Genomic DNA, 17,747 nt, shown 5'->3' on the forward strand with positions numbered 1-17,747 from the left:
TAAATACTCTGAACATTTTTTTAAATGAAGAAACTGGGATCTAAATGATTATAATTTTACCTCTTGGCTCTATGACAAGCTAGAAAAATATGGTAATTATATAGTTCTGAGATGGATGAAATGAATCATATGAGAGAAGTATTTTTGCCACTAAACTTCGGGAATACTTTGTATTGTACTACACGTAAGCAACTTGCAGAAGCGATATTGAAAATGTTTTTACCATGTTTTTGCTAGCTTTTTCTGTGATCCATAATTAGGTTTAAAAGCAAAACTTTTGTGCCCTCTATAATTACCAACTTCATAAAGCTATAAGACAGAAGCTACCTTATAACATTAATTTTTTTTCTGACAAATATGAATAACAAGTTGTCTTTATCAAAGGACAAAATTCTCCATTTGTTTCCAGGAATACTATAAATCTATGTTGAATTGGCCTCAGATACAATGGCTTTTCTCTCCTCCACTCTAATTTATTACATTAAAGAAGATCTAAATAGCTTTAAAATACAGAACTATTTCCAATTATGGAAAAAAAGAGAATAGTGATTAACCCTAATGTGACCAAATAATTGTGTCAGCATGATCAAGATTGGCTGTTCAGATATTTCATCAGGTACAGTCACCACATCCATTGTGTTGCTTTCAGAACCCTACTAGATTATTAGATGTATACTATTTGAATATAATGAGAGGTGAGAAAACAGAAAAAGGAGTGCAAATTTATGAATTATTTTAATTCTATATTGTCTTCCATTTCCTTATGAACTTGGTGTTAATATCTGTAACTATAACTTTTTTCTAATACACTTAATTTATAAAGTGTTAATAAAATTACCCCATTTTGAAAATGAGAATGAAACAAAATTTAGTAACAATAATTATAATTAAGATCATTTAGATTCTAAAAATAATCTATGTAAAAAATCTATTGAAAAGCACTCATTGGAGGCCTGATTTGATACTGATTCAGGTGGCTTTGTTAATTGGACAGAAAATCAAAATGTGAAGATAATATCTCCACATTTTTAACATTATCACGAATAGTAATATAAATTATATCTAAAATTGCATACATTTTGTATGAAAAGGTACTTAATAAATTTAATAGAGTTATAACAAATACATCTTGGGAATAATTTTTCAGATTAGTAATAGGTTACTGCACTCATTTCTGCCTGAGATATTTTTGCACCTACATAATATGAAACCAGTGTGCTTAGAGGACGATCTCTAGGAGAATAGGGATTTAGAAAATTCCAGTGTCCCTGATTATTGATGTACCCAGTCATATTGAATCTGACAAAATTAGGACAAATGTGGAGTCTGGTGTGTATATGTAGATTGGTGCTTATGTTAGCCATAATGATTTTCTAATACTGAAAGGGAAACCTAAAGGGGTTGGTAGATACCACTCACCGCAACCCTCCAAGCATACATAAGGTAACCATATTGCTAAGATGTTGTCAATGGGCTCTTATATAGAAGAGAGGATTTTACGTGGTGACCTCTAAGGTCCCCTTAAACTTCATGAACACTTGATTTTATCAAAGAAGGGCTTGGAAGCAAGAGGGCGAACAGAGAAAGAGGCACCATGAAATATGCCCAAAGGGAAAGAAAAAGAAGTTATTTCAGTTCGTTTGTAATATGTCACCATAGTCATGAGGTTTTGAATAATACTAAATGTGGAAAAAATGCCCTTGTCATAATTAATTCAATCAGAGGAAAAATCTCTCCCTATTTCAGAAAACATCCAAAATAAGGCCCTACTGGATTTTGAATCTGTTGTTTTCTACAATTCAAACGGATTTTTTTGGAAACTGGCAAAATCATTAACTTCTCAGCTTTGAATCATTGCATAGACAGGATAAAAATATCTCAATTTACAGTGGTAGTGGTAGAAATATTCAACAGTAAAAGAAGGTACATTTAACTCTGAAGATTAAATTGAATGAGCTATTATTCAAATAAAACTTTCCCTCGGGTATTTTTTCCTTTGAGTTGTATCACTAAGCTTTTAGAAAATAAGAAAAAATAAATTAAGTATGAACATTCATGAAAATATGATACTATTATGCAAGGTTTTTTCCCTAATTAAAGCATTCATAAATATCCATGTGATACTCTCTAGCTTGTAATAACTTTAAGTACCTCTAGAATGGATGGCTAGCTTACATAGTATACATAGAGATGTGTTAACATTTTGTTTTAGAAGTAAATTGAAAGGAATTGTGCTTAAATTAATAGTCAACATAAACATACATGGTATTATGGAAACCTAATACCTATTTTGAGATTGAATGTCCTCAATTTTATAGATCACTGGAAAAAAAAATAAAAACTACTGAAAGAGTTAACTAAATAGGACATGAAAGTCTTGATATAGAATTGGAAGTGTAAATGTTCCCTAAAAATATTAGTATTTATTATAAGTTATTTGAGAAAGTGGCAAAAAAAAATTACATGGCTTATGAGAGTTTGTTGTATGGAGTTTATAATCAGTTATAATAACTTATAGAAATATTTTTAAATATTTAGACACTAATATTTGAGGCACAGTAAGTATAAATTGGCCCTATTTATTATTTCTGAAATGTGAGTATTTAAGATATACTTTTACAAATCCTAAATATATATTTTTATGGACAATACCTTAAAGTCATATGCAATATCAATAAAAAGGTGATATTAAGGAAACCAATCATTTCCATACATAATGAAAGAAGATAGAAAACCTGATACTTTTGCATTTAAGTCAAAGGTAATGTTAACTTGCTTAACTTCCCTGTGCTGTGTTTCCTACATTTGCTTTGCTTTCATTAAAATTAACCTCAAATGACAATTATTCTCTTTTTTTGTTGTTGTTACTGAAGAAACTTTATTCACAGAACAAGTGTGAAAATGTCTTTTTATTGGTACTAAAAGGGAATTTTAAGGCTGTAATACCAGCTCTTTATTCCTTAAAGGAAAGCAGTTACTATAATGATGTACTCGGAGCCACAGGGCTAGTTAGCACCTCCCTCTTCATTGGGGAACCATGAAATCTATTACGTTCCCCCAGGAGGGCAGTTTTCAATGAGAAATTGCTACATTTGTAAAGAACATATTGACCATGATGAAAAGATTTTATCCACATTTACAGGATGATGACAAAATTGGACATGACTAAAAGGTTTGGGCAGCCCAATTCTCAGGAGCAAAACCTAGAAACAAATGTCATGATACCCATAAAAATGCCTTGATGTGTCACAGGACACCAATCTAAGCCTATAATTCACATTCCAGTGCAGATGGCCTCAAAGGTGTTTTGGATCAGCGGTTTTTAATTTTTTTTTTTTTTTTTTTTAGCAGAACAGCCCTTTTCTCAAAATTTTACATGGAACCCAAATATGTAAACAAAAAATATATATTGCTGGGCCAGTCTAGGTTGAAAATCATAGGATGGCAGTTCTACCCAGCAGTGGCCCCTGAGCTTCTCAAAGAATTTTCCAGGCACCATGAGATCTCATGAGCCCCCCATCCCCACCCATAAACTCTGATACTAAATTGGAGAAGATCAGGAAAAATGAAAGAGGGAGTATGGCAATAGAAGAGACTGCAATTATCCCCCAAAGACTGATCACACTCTAAAGGGACTTTACAATTACTGGATCCTACCAAGTTCTGAACCACATTAGACTTAATAGCGCTAATTTTTTTCCTTTAACCTGGTAAGTGAGGCCCTTGAGGAGCCCCAAGACAATTGTCCTCAAGACAATTGTTCTTATAAATGCTTTCATAGTATTTATTTTTCTGCTATACAAATGGACAAAGTTGGATTAGTCTTGTCCTGTGGTACTCAAGTAAATTTAGGTAGAACCTTTGATTTTCTGCATTAGGAGAAACCCTCAGTCCTTCTGTGTTTCTGGATTTGGGGTTAGGCCTCTTCCTATGAATTACTGGCCATGTTCTGAAATACCACATTCTGAATATCAACTTTATAATCTCACCAATTAAAATATCCAAAGTTTTGCAGAATATCACTGCAGTCTGGGAAACAAAGGAGGGGCATCATTACAGCCTTGTAGAGCACAGAGTAACTTGGTTATGCAACCACCATGGTCTTAAACTGGACCACAGCCATCCCCAATGGCCATTGCCCAATAGAGAGAGCCCTGACTTCATCATATTCTTGGTCCTGGTGACCTTGACTTGATGACTTTGCTTATTGATCACATGGAGTGTTAATCTGTCCTACTAAACAGAAGGCTTTTGTCTCAGGGGAATATGCATCCCTTAGGATACAAAAACAATTAGTTAGTTGTGGTTTAAATATTATTGGTGAGTTTCTACTGTATAGCAATATATAATAATGCATTCAGATTATACATAAATATGCTATAATATGCCATTTATAAACAATGATTCTTATAAATGAAAAAAGCATCTAATCGACTTGTTTAAATTATCTCAAACTTTATCTTTAATACAAGTATTACGATCTTCATAGTTTGCAGTAATAGTATTTATATTATACTCCCAAAATCTTTTTTGTGAATATGACTGAAATATTATTGGAAATAAACTTTTGAAACTTAAGAATCTAATTTTTTTTTATTTGTTGGAATAGTTGGATAGTAGGATAAACATTTTTCTTAAGATTGTAATCCCAGGAAGCTGTCCCAGACCTAACGTATGATATCCTAAGAGACATTAATAACATTTTTATTCTTTCATCTATAAAACAAGGGGGCTGGAGATTTTTAAAAGTACCCTCCCACTTCTTACATGCAATAATTTCACAATTTTAACTTTGGATATATCAAAGAAATATGTACCCCTAATTTGAGCATGTATTATAATTATATAATATTATAATATACTACATCAAAAATGTATTTCAAATTTAAAATCATGTCCATATAGAAACGAGTCCTGGGTAGTGTTGGCTGAAAAGGACAACAAAGTCACTAGAATCCAAACTAAACATCTCTTTCTTTTGCTTTATAGGCAGCTTCCTTAACTGTGGACTCTTGTTCTGAGAACCAAGAACCAGGGTACTGCACTGTTAGTAATGTGGCAGTTTCAGATGACTGGTAAGTAAAATTTTTAGTTTGATCTTTATTATTCCTTGACATTCAAAATGAAATTATACCATAACAATCATTTTATTATGCTCAGTATTATATAAAAGTTTAAGATATTTTTTCTTCTCCAAAGGGATTTTCATACTATAAAATAAAAAGTTAGTAAGTAGTCTACAACATGTGTAAAAAAGGGTGTAAAAGTGAAGTGGTACAGATGAGGATAAAGTTAGAAAAAGGGAAGATGAACATAGCCTGTCCTCTTTGAGAAGCTTCATGAAATAGTTGCACGTGATCTGGGTCCTGCAAGAAGGTTAGGATAAGTATCCCACCTCTTTTAAATGTATTTTCTGAAAGTTGTATGTGACAATGATTGGCAGATATTTTTCAATAGCACCTGAAGGTGAAATACAACATTACCTCACCTAAAACATAGTGATTTTGTTAGAAATAGTAACAAACAGAGAAAAAGAAATAGTGACACATCATTCATTTGTTTTAATCAACTTATTGGCATTCCTTATAATCTCTGTAGTGAAGGAAAAACATAATCTGACATTAATATTAGAGTTGTCACTTCTACTGCATTTTATTTTCTTTCCGATAGTATGCTCCTTCTCTAAGACTCAACATTGTTATATACATCTCATGTGACTAACTGAACCTATTATTTCCATTAGTTTTGTTATTTTTCATACCCTGAAAATCTAACAATCCTGTAGGTATCTATTTAGAGGACATGCGTCCATAGGTAATGTTTCCCATTCAAATATACCATGCTTTACTACATGCCAGAAAAAATTATAGTCACCTCTTCTTTTAATTATTTGTTTGTTTGTTTATTATTTTTTTGGCTGCATTAGGCCTTAGTTGAGGCACGCGGGATCTTTCGTTGTGGCGAGCAGACTCTTGGCTGTGGCGCACAGGCTTCTCTCTAGTTGTGGCAAACAGGCTCCAGAGCACGTGAGCTCTGTAGTTTGTAGCACGTGGGCTCTGTAGTTGAGGCACACCTAGGCTCAGTAGTTGTGGCATGGGGCTTACTTGCCCGGCAGCATGTGGGATCTTAGTTCCCTGACCAAGGATAGAACCCATGTCCCCTGCCCTGGAAGGTGGATTCTTTACCACTGGACCACCAGTGAAGTCCCTAGTCACCTCTTCTTAAGCTAAACATTCTACTGAAATCTGTTGCATTGGTACTAATACACGTACCTTTCCTTTCTTATGCAGGACTCTTGACATTCAGCCAAATCGAGTCACAGTTGGAGGTATCAGATCGCTAGAACCAATCCTTCAGAGGAGAGGACACGTGGAAAGCCACGATTTTGTTGGGTGTATAATGGAGTTTGCAGTCAATGGAAGACCTCTGGAACCAAGCCAAGCTCTGGCAGCACAAGGCATCCTAGATCAGTATGGCAACCTTATTTCTTACCATTTTAAAGAAAGACACCAAAAGTGTATGATGATTGAACATCAAAATATGAAATTCTTGTGCCCAAAGCCCTAAAAATACCAAATGTATTATGCTGTTTTGAATTTCAATTTTTTACTTATAGCTGTGAAATTTTGGAAAAAACAAATGAATGTGTGCATATATATATGCATATACCTTTTACCTTACATAGTTGTGAAGAATATATGAGTTAAGTAAGTAAATCACATAGAAAGGAACCTGGCACATAGTAATATAAAAGTGTTAGCAATAATATGTACAAAAACTATTTGAAATTAAATAGTTTTACATATAAATGTACGTATTCCCTTGGCCTGGCCCTAGGCTCAAATAAACGGACAAGGCAGATCCTTGCTCTTGAAGAGTTCATAGTCTCTTTAAATTCCTGATTGTTAGCCTCTAGTGCAGCCATCATTATTGCCTGGCAATATATTATATTCTCCTAGTTTAGTCACTTTTCACTTCCTCAGTAACTATTTCATGCCTGTTCTTTCCATAAACCTCAAGCATCATCTCCTGCATCCTTTTTCCAGCTAATGAATTTGCTTCCTAACTTGCTCAGAAAATTGGGGCAATCGAAACAAAACTTCCCAAAGCTCACTCCTCCACATCTTCCCATGCAGCCTATAGTCTACCCTGTATACTATTATTGAATGAACTGTTCTTATTCCCACAAAGACCAACCCCTTTTTATGTGATAGACTCCATCCCCCCAAACCTTCTTAAAACAGTACTCCAGCTTTCTAAAGTGTTTCTTTTCTCATTTCAATTCAGGCTTCTATTTCTCCCCACCCCACTTTTTTCTTAAACTTGGTTAATCCCATTTTCACATTGTTCTGTCTCTGTCAAGTGATCAATAACCACTGTGTTGCTAAAATCAATGGTCAAGTCTCATCTTATTTGAACTTCAGCAACATTAAGAACAACGTTATTAGTTTGTCCACCAGCACACGGTATGCCCCCGGTTTTCTACTCTGATTCTTCTTCCCATCTCCTTAACCTCTTCTCTTTTGTATCTATATTCATTTTTAAGTCATTTTTAATAGTCCTTGCTTTTAAGTAGTATCGCTAAAGCTGATGACTTTGAAATGTTTATCTTAAACTTGACGTCTCCTCTGAACTTTAGACCCTCATATCCAACAGCATACGGAATATCCTGTGTGTATTTCTAACAAGTATTTCAAACTTAAGTTTAAAACTGAACTTCTGGCCTTCCTTCCTGACTTCTCCCAAACCCACTCCTTCCAGGTTTTCCCATCTCAGGTAATAATAACTCAGTCTACCCACCTGGTCAGCCACAATTTGTAGACCACCTTTGACTCCTCTCTTTCTGACAAACCACATTCAATCCACCAGCAAACAGAAGTCATGTCAATCTGCTATATTTAAAACAGATAACCAACAAGGACCTATTGTAGCACAGGGAACTCTGCTCAGTACTCTATACTAACCTAAACGGGAAATGAATTTGAAAAAGAATAGATACATGTATATGTATAACTGAATCACTTTGCTGTACACCTGAAACTAACACAACATTGTTAATCAACTATACTCCAATATAAAACAAAATTTTTTTAAAAAGAAAAAATAAATAAAATAAAAACAGAGGTCAGTTCTTACCCTGACTTATAAGGCTGACCTTCCTCTTGTCAACCAAATGGACCAGGAACTGTAAAGAGGCATAAAGGCATTTTATTTGGGGTCTTATAATGGCAACTTGGGGATCACAGATTCCAGGGGAAACCAAACTAATGTCCCACCAGAAGAAAATGGGCAGGGTTTTTTTATAGGGAAATGAGGGAAATTAATGCAGAATTTGGACTGGAGGGTAAAATTATTCTATACATGTGATTGGGTTATGGAGCACATCTCGTTTGTTACTGGGGAAAGGTATGTTTTCTTTAGTCCAGAAAAAGTCCAGTTCTCAACATTATTCTTTCCTTTTTGCAACTTAACAACTATTCAGCAGTTTTAATTTAGAGTGTTCAGCAGACATCCAGCATGGGTGGCAAACGTGGAGGTCCTTAGGTCACTTCCCAGCCATTTCTTTTTATTTATTTGTTTATTTATTTATTTATTTATTTATGGCTGCATTGGGTCTTCATTGCTGCACACAGGCTTTCTCTAGTTGAGGCGAGTGGGGGCTACTCTTCGTTGTGGTACGTGGGCTTCTCATTGCGGTGGCTTCTCTTGTTGTAGAGCTTGGGCTCTAGGTGCGTGGGCTTCAGTAGTTGTGGCACGTGGGCTCAGTAGTTGTGGCTTGTGGGCTCTAGAGCGCAGGCTCAGTAGTTGTGGTGCACGGGCTTAGTTGCTCTGCGGCATGTGGGATCTTCCCGGACCAGGGCTCGAACTCATGTCCCCTGCATTTGCAGGCAGGTTCTTAACCACTGTGCCACCAGGAAAGCCCCAAGTCCCAGCCATTTTTGAGATAGCTCTTTCCACACCCTTGAATTCCTTACCATTGTCTACCTGCTCTTCTTGTTTACGCTGTTCTGACGATATTGGCCACTTGATGTTCCTCAAACATGCAAAGGACACTTTCACTTCAGGACTTCCTCACTCGGCTCTTTCCTCTCCCTGGAATGATCTTCTATCATATATACTTTTCTCTCTCTCCCTTTGTTTAGGACTTTATGAAAACAGATCCTTCCTTCACTCCCTAACCTAGAGATCCAGCAATCCCCTCAAAACTCTCAATCCCCTTTCTCTGCCTTAATTTTCCCATAAAACTTCCTTCTTTCTAACATACTACACAATTATATATTTTTTTGTTTTTTGTCTGTGTCCTCCACAAGGAAAAAGAAGTATTCCATGAACACATGGATTTTTTTCATCACTTTATCTCCATGCTTAGAACCGTGCTTGGCAGGTAGTAGCCGTTCAATAAACATTAGGCGCGTGAGTTGTCTGGTGGAGGAGATGGGTATTCAGATAAAAATGTGGTCCTGAGAGCACATGAACCAAAGTGTTTATTTGACCAAGAGGCTCTGCTCAATTAAGAATTAATTAAAAAAAGGAATGATCACCTCTTTTCTTTATTGTGTAAGTTGTTATTTTGTTTAATCTTCTCCATTATGAATGAGACAGGGCATGTGTTACAGGACACCTTGTTAGATTAGATGCTCCAAATATAGTTGTAACATGAGTTTCAAAGATATGAGTTCATGAAAGCTAAACAGGTTAATAAAAGTTTATATCTAATTTTAACAAATTTCCGCCCACCTGATTTTGTGCTTTATGCGTCTTTATTCTGTTTATTTTAGATGCCCTAGACTAGAAGGTGCTTGTACTCACAGTCCCTGCCAACATGGTGGCACGTGTACGGATTACTGGTCGTGGCAGCAGTGTCATTGCAGAGAAGGACTGACTGGGAAATATTGTGAAAAATGTATGCAAGCTGTTTCATCTTCCATCAGAAATTATAATAACCATTAAAAGTATAAATATATGCACCCAAATATGTAACTGAAGTAAAAGAATTATGTTTTGATTCTAAATATTGAAAATATTAAATGGGCAATAATTGGTAAAACACAGTGACATTTTTGAATTCATGTTTTCACCTGAGAAAGAGTGAAATCCTTTTAGAATTATTTACTAAATACGTCCTTCATTTCCATTTTATAAATATATCACTTAGTTATTTTTGTTTGACCTATAGGAATGCTAGACAATTTACAAGGCCAGAGGCTATATTCAGGCTTTGACATAATATTATCTGCATCTAGGGGATATTTCTCTGGTGAATATGTTGTATTTGGTTGAAAAGTATAGTACTAAATCACTAAACACTGAGTTCAAAACATGCAATGGCAATAAAATCTATTATAGTTCAAGGTGATACTTAAATTTTAAATTGCAATTATTGGAATTGGCTTCGAATATTACTTTTTAAATTCTTTTAATAGTTATTTGTTTCTAAAGCCTAATTTTATTGTTATTAAGACATTAATGATGTTCAAGCCATCATTAGAACATGGCATTCTCTAATTTCAAGTTGTATATCCCACTAACTAACCCTAATGGAGTCTCTTTTATAAAAATTGCTTTATTTTCAGATAAGTGGTTACTGCTTAAATCATTGCACTTATCTGATCACTTTTTAAGTAGTCATTTGATTCTATTATAATATGAGAATGAATAGAAATTTATGATTAAATTACATACATACTATAATCAAAAAATCTTAGTAGCAGGGTATAATTGTGTTTATTTAGGATAAAATCAAAACATGGGAAAAGTACATTGTCACATGATATTTTTTAAAGTAATGAGTATTTAGTAGGTAGGAACCCAACTATATTTGGAAAATAAAATGTCACTCACTTGAGCAATGCCTGCAGTTTTTTCTTTTTAGTTGAGATATAATTCACATACTACAAAGTTTACCTTCTTAAAATGTACCATTCATTGCTGAAGCCCTTTTGAGCTCATTTTCTTTATGTCCTTTCTTTAGCTCTATTAGCTATAACACACTTTTATACTTCAGAAGTGTGAACATTTTATCAGATTATGAAAAATTATAATTACATATGATGTTTATACATGATGACAAATTAAATTCGATGCGATTATTGCTACCAATAAAGTTACTTACAAATGTGAATGTTTGTACAATTCTTTGTTCAAATTTTCCATGTTAGAGGCTTTAAAGATTACAAATCATTATAACTGTGGAAACATATATGGATTTACTAATTTTAGAAGCACAGTGAAACCTATAATCAAATTCTTCAACTGTATATTTTTAACATGTGGCTATCTCTCGAGGTATTCATAATGTATGTAGCATGTATCAAATATTTTAATGAATATTTTCCAAATGAATAATTATCATAAAATGTTTTATATTTCATGGTTCTGAAATAGATTTAAGCATTTGAAATCAACTTACACAATAATTCACAAGTGGGAATTATTTTTTCAGAGGAGGATTAAGGGACACTAATTCCAAAAACTTAATATTTTCATTGTTCTTTTTTTATAATATTTTTGTCACCAAAGAAACTCTTTAAGAAATGCCTTTTGGATGCATTCATGTTTCCCTTTCTTCATTGGCTTTCAGCTATTACTCCTGACACGGCCTTATCATTAGAAGGCAAAGGGCGCTTGGACTACCACATGAGTCAGAATGAGAAGCGGGAGTATTTGTTGAGACAGAGCATCCGAGGTGCCATGTTGGAACCTTTTGGTGTGAACAGTCTGGAAGTAAAATTCAGGACAAGAAGCGAGAATGGCATTTTAATCCATATCCAAGAAAGCAGCAATTACACTACTGTGAAGGTAAGATAAAAGCTAATGGTGACTTCATTTGATTAGACCGCCTGCTGTGTCATGGTTTAAATCACTTCTCCCATAACTTCTATCCTTTTCTTCACAACCCGTTAGAGTTCCGACTGAGGCTGGGCACTATTCCAATATCATCTATCTTAACTATTCCTCAGGCATTGGTCAGAGTAACAAAGAACTGAATGGTTTGGTTTCTAAACACTTTTGTTTAGAGTAGAGAGCACTGCTGTGTAGGCCAGCAAGAAAGAATTTGTTGCAATCTATTTTGCCAGATAAAAATTTATAGTTTTTACCCTACTTTTAAACAAAGTGAAACAAAAAGATAGTATGTCTTTGAAATGGAAAAATATGTTTTTCCAAGAATTATTCCAAACACTGTTATGTATATATTAATTGGAATGATTAGAATAAAAAATTTTTTGAAATTTTCTGGCTTTATTCTGGAACATATATTCAATTCACTATTCAGGTAAATCCTGTGAAATTAAATACCTTTGGAATTTATGGTAAGTAAAATTTCAGTTAACTCCTCCAAATAATTTCTAAATAAATATTTCTGAAACATTATATTTCATGATTGATTTATCATTAGGCTTTTACACATTTTTTTTTTCTCAGCTATAAATGAGATGCTAAACTGGTGAATAATTTCATTACATATGCATTTCCTGTCAGCTCTTAGCTTTCTTAATTTCTAAAATGATTATTCTGCTTTCCTTCCCACAAATAAGACTCCATCTTTCAGACCATCATTTTTTTTAGTTTAGTTATATCAACTGCTTTTTTATTAATATCATTCAGTCTATTATAAATCTGCTGGTAATTTTTATATGAATTTTAGTTAATTCTTAAGAAAACAAATCCAGATTTCCTGAATTATTTTCACTTATAACTCAATATTTTGAAAATTACTGAAAGCTTAGTTCATAAAGAAAAGAGCAATATGCATAGAAAATTACTAGGTTTAATTCACATAAAATGCTAAAAATAAAAACAGACATTCACCTTTAAACTTCAGCTTATTTATTCTCAAAATTTCTCTTTGTCCAAGCCAACTCGATTGTTATGTGACCTGTACATAGCTTTAAATAGTATAAAAAACAATCTTTTTAAAATTCTCATAATCCCCCTAGTCCAGCCATTCTCAGCTGGGGGTGATTTTACCACCCCTCCACAGGGGATATTTGGCAAAGCCTGAGAACATTTTTATTGTCTTGGTTGTTGGGAGTGAGGAGGGTACTGCTGCCAACATCTAGTGGGTAGAAGTCAAATATGCTGCTAAACACCCTTTAGTGCTCACCACAACACCCCACAAGAAAGAACCATCCAGTCTGAAATGTCAATGCTGAGGTTGAGAAACTCTGCCCTAATCCAGTTGAAGAATATCTTCAGGTTATAATTTTACCTCCATCGTTGAAACAAAGAGCCCAGATCCAGAATTAATAGAGTAACTGCTGCAAAACGAAACACCTAAGTCACTGTATAACGTTATTATTCGGTGTTTATGGTTTTCATTGAAAAGTGTATTGGAAGTAAAGAAAGTAAGGAAAGAAGTAGACCACCATATTCTCCCAGAAACATTTTTTATATTCATTGAGAGGCTTTGACATTGAGGTCTGTGCGTTATCTGTTAGGCTGCTTCCAAGTCCTCGTGCCATTTAAATGACATATGAAATATTTCTGTATGCTATCTCTTTAAGCCAAGAGATACAAAAACAATGTGCTTGAAGAAGTTGGAGACAGAATATTTTTCTTCCTCAAGGAAGAAGCTGAATGTTGACATCCGTTTTTGTCACCATAAAATCTTTCATTTCCAACAGGACAGCAGCATGCAGCTTCTCCAGATTTCGTTGCATTGGTAGCAAGCACTTAGAGATTTCTTTTTTCCCTGAAGGGAAAATGAGTAAAAATAATGACTAATGCAGACCAAAATGCACATTTCTTTTGTATGAAAATTTTGAAAGGCGGTTTTTCAGAGATTCAGGGGTTTGGCAGGTGGAGTAAATAGATTAAAAAGAAACAGTGATTAAGAAGAACTGAATAGACAGGAAGAGAGTGACTTTTGTAAGTAAGCAAGTTACTTGGATGACAGGAATCCGATCTGCTTATCCAGGCGAGGAAGCAAGTTAGAATGGACTGTTACTTATCAGTTGGCTTATCAGTGACCAAGGCCCCTGGTTTTCCTCTGTCTTTCTTTTGGCTCAGTTTCTGACAGTTGCTTTTTCTCTCTCTCTCTCTTTTTTCCCTTCTTTTATTTCTTTTTCTTTTTTTTTTTAATTCAGATAAAAAAAGAAACTAAGGAGAGAAAATTTCAGAGAGGAAAACAAAAGAAAAGCATTCTTATGTATAACGGCTTTTGAACTGTATTTAAAGTGTTTCACAAATCTCTCTTCTTTCACGGCACATTGGGTATCTCCATATTTGGAAATGTAATAATGCCAGATGATGGGTTTTGTTTCTACTCCAAATCAATTCTGGTTTTTGGTGTATTGTTTGCTTGCTTGTTTGTTTTTCTTTTGAAGTGAGGCCAGGTATGACGTACATACCTCGGATGATTCCGAGCTCTACAGAGTCAAAAATAAATAAATAAGCAAATCAATCTATGAATAAATAAAACCAAGCAAAAAATGAGCATGACATTTCATAAGTTAGGGTGGGTAGAAGAGTTAGGTAGAGTATTATTGGGGAGAAGGAGAACATGAAGAATGTTGTAATGGAAACATATATTCTTATTCATCCTACTCCATGGCATGTTCCAAGGACCCTGTCATCAGAAATTGGTCGAATGAAAGGATGACATGGTGTGATCACTTAGGAGAGAAACACAGAGTTTGCAGAAGGCTCTTCTCAAGGCTTCTTTCCCAAAAGGACTCTGGCTATAACCAAAGAGGAGTTACTTCACTGTCTGTTTCATGAGACATTGCCCATTCGATGAAATGTTATTGTCATTTAACCACAGTTTTCTTTTTTTTTTCCCCTGGGTTCAGTACTGGAATATATTACTATCTGGAGAAACTGCTTTAATAAAATATTACATTATGAATAACTTATGTAAATGTGTTAGGCATATTTTCCATAAAGTAAAAATGAACTCATTTTTAATTCTACCAGATGTGTTTGTTGCATGTAGAAAAAGCATTTGATCTGAGTGACAAAATAAACGGATCCATCCTTTCATTCCCGTCATTTGATACGCAGTGCCACTTTATCCCCCGGCCGAGGCACCGGCTCTGTCTGGCAGTAGTGATGGGATTATGCTCTTTTCATCCTGCCTTATAAATTATTTCATTTTCTAAGTGTCTACTTAGAAAACTGGAAACTTGGGATCTGGAAACTGGAGTAAGAGCATCCTGTTACCCAATGTTCTACTGGGTGAAGTAAAAGAAACCAAATATCCCTTAGATAAATTTTAAAAGACAGCCAAAATAAAGACTTGTCCAGATGCCTCATTATTAAGAACTCACCCTTTATTCATCATAATGGTCATCTTAATAAATAATAAGCATGATTTTTTTAAGATAAAATTCCAGTGTGTAATAGATGACAGGTAAAACAATTTCTTCATGTCTTCACTTTTCCAACTATGCTTCATTTTATAGTTAATCACTGATTTCTCATTTTGGATATAGTTTTAAAATTTTTTGATAGCTATGGGCCATTTACGAAACAATTTTTTTAAACTTGCAATTGCCATTAACATATAAGTACTCATAAAAAGGTGTGATTTACCTATTTTTAAATTAGCATTCACCCTATTATTTATCTCAGTTGCGTTCTGGAAAATAAATCTATACACCTTGAAAAATTAGTTATAAATATAAGAATATCTTGAAAACCGCTGAACCTATTATATGTGAAGGTACATGTTACCTAAAATTGTAAAGGCATACTCTAACACAACCAGACTCCTCAACTGTTCTCTCTGCTTTAAACTGATCAATGTTTTAAGGTTTCACAACACTTTTATTTTTATTCAAGCATACCATAGTTTAATTGTACACTACTTTTAATATATTTTACAGATTAAGAATGGCAAAGTACATTTTACGTCAGATGCAGGAATTGCTGGGAAAGTGGAGAGAAATATTCCTGAAGTCTACGTTGCTGATGGCCACTGGCATACTTTTCTAATTGGAAAAAATGGAACAGCCACAGTATTGTACATTGACAGAATTTATAACAGAGATATCATTCACCCTACTCAGGATTTTGGTGGCCTCGATGTGCTCACTATATCTCTTGGAGGAATTCCTCCCAATCAAGCTCATCGAGATACTCAAACAGGTAAATGCTTGTGTTGAGTAGCGGCACAAAAGAAAGGTAAAATTGTTCCTCTAAAAGCAGTTGGATATCTGTTAATGTCCATTATGAATATTCTAAGACTATCATAACTACCTTTAGAAAGTTGGTAATAAATTATTGGTCGTCACTTTCTTTAGGCATTTTCTACCAAGTTCATAACTCAGCCCAGGATGTTTTGATCCTTTCCTTGTGTACCAAATATTTATTTATACATTCATTCATTTACTCATCCGTTTGTTCATTCACACAACATACAGCCCTGTGGGTACTTGGCATGAACTACAATGGTGGACTCTTTCCATAGAATACATGGTCCTGTAAGGAAGACAAACATCAATCAAATCGTTACACAAGTAACTATATTATTTTAACCTATGATAAATGATGTGAGGAAGAATATAGAATTCTAAGAGATTGCCAAAAACGTGGAGAAGGGGAAACTTCTCTGGAAATTGGCATTTGTACTTAAATCTGAACTATGAAGATGAGGATGAGAAAGTATGAAAGTTAATTTATATTGATGGGAACTAAAGGGAAAGAAGCAGATTAAGTCAGGATCACAGAACCCAGAATATCGGGGACTGATGTCACAGATGAAAGATGAAGTTGGAGAATGAAAGTTCTCCTAGACTATGTGGCAATTTTTATCTCATTCTTGGAACAATGGGAAGTTACTGAAAAATTAATCACAGAAGTATCAAAATAAGATATACAGTGACATTAAAGATTTTTCCGGCTACACCATGGAAAATACATTGGAGAAAGACAAGAGGGGACTTGCATAAATTAGCTGGGAAGATACTGCAGTGATCTATGCAAGGTATTGTGTGAGCTTGGACTGGTTTGGTGGCACAGGAGTTTAAAAGTAGTGGACAGGGAAGAATATTTTAGGAATGAAAATGAGCCAAAGTGTTGATGCTTTTGGTAAAATTCAGGAAGGTTTCTGACATTCCAACTAATGAGTAGTGCCACTAAGAGAGGAAACTGCAGAAGGGTGCAAAATATATATATATGTATACATCTATGGGGAACATCAAGATTTTGTTGTTTGGAGCGCCTTTGAGAAAGACCTTTGGGTAGATGGGTTAGAAATCAGGAGTAGACCAGTTGGAAATACTTATTTAGGAGTTATGAGTGTCGAGCAGGTAATTGAAGTACTGGGCATGGATATGATAAGGAAATATGAGGGTGTAGAGTAAAAACAAAGCCCAGGGCCTTACCTTGAGTAATTCTAAGAGCCAATGGCCGTCTAGAGGAGAATGAGACAGAAAGGGGACTCAGCCATAGAAAGAAAACCAGGAGAGGAGGAACAAAAGCAGATGTCCCAGGAACTCATGGAAAAAGAGTGTTATCAGGAATGGAAATGACACTAGGGTGTAATGATGCACCACAGAAGAGGAAAATTGAAAAGTGTGTTGCAGAGTAAATGAGTCGAAGCATAAAAGTTAAACCCTAGGTAATAATTAGTTCTTATGTATTTAGCTTGTTTTAGAATATGGATGCTAATTCATTTAGATGTTGTAAGAAAATAAGCCAATGTAAATTATGCCCTTTTGTTAGTGTCAAGATATATTCTTGGGCTTTGTGACTGCAGCATTAGCAATATTAGCACACAAATATTAGTGTAACAAAGTCTTTCT

The 17,747-nt window shown here is 34.5% G+C and overlaps 1 protein-coding gene across 3 annotated transcripts in view; it reads left to right on the top strand.

Moving 5' to 3' along the window:
* Positions 1-17,747, top strand: part of FAT4 (FAT atypical cadherin 4) — a 170,325-nt gene that overhangs the window by 148,698 nt on the left and 3,880 nt on the right. For 2 of the 3 annotated variants that reach the window (XM_024745170.1, XM_024745171.1), the window contains exons 12-17: positions 4,990-5,075; positions 6,291-6,470; positions 9,780-9,904; positions 11,582-11,799; positions 15,828-16,089; positions 17,250-17,252. In XM_024745170.1, coding sequence (XP_024600938.1) covers positions 4,990-5,075; positions 6,291-6,470; positions 9,780-9,904; positions 11,582-11,799; positions 15,828-16,089; positions 17,250-17,252 — 874 coding nt within the window. The remainder of the gene's footprint in view (positions 1-4,989; positions 5,076-6,290; positions 6,471-9,779; positions 9,905-11,581; positions 11,800-15,827; positions 16,090-17,249; positions 17,253-17,747) is intronic. The other variant, XM_024745169.1, reaches the window with a different exon arrangement.

Source organism: Neophocaena asiaeorientalis, unplaced genomic scaffold (genome assembly GCF_003031525.2).
Source record: "Neophocaena asiaeorientalis asiaeorientalis breed wild unplaced genomic scaffold, Neophocaena_asiaeorientalis_V1.1 scaffold65, whole genome shotgun sequence".
Taxonomy (NCBI): Eukaryota; Metazoa; Chordata; class Mammalia; order Artiodactyla; family Phocoenidae; genus Neophocaena; species Neophocaena asiaeorientalis.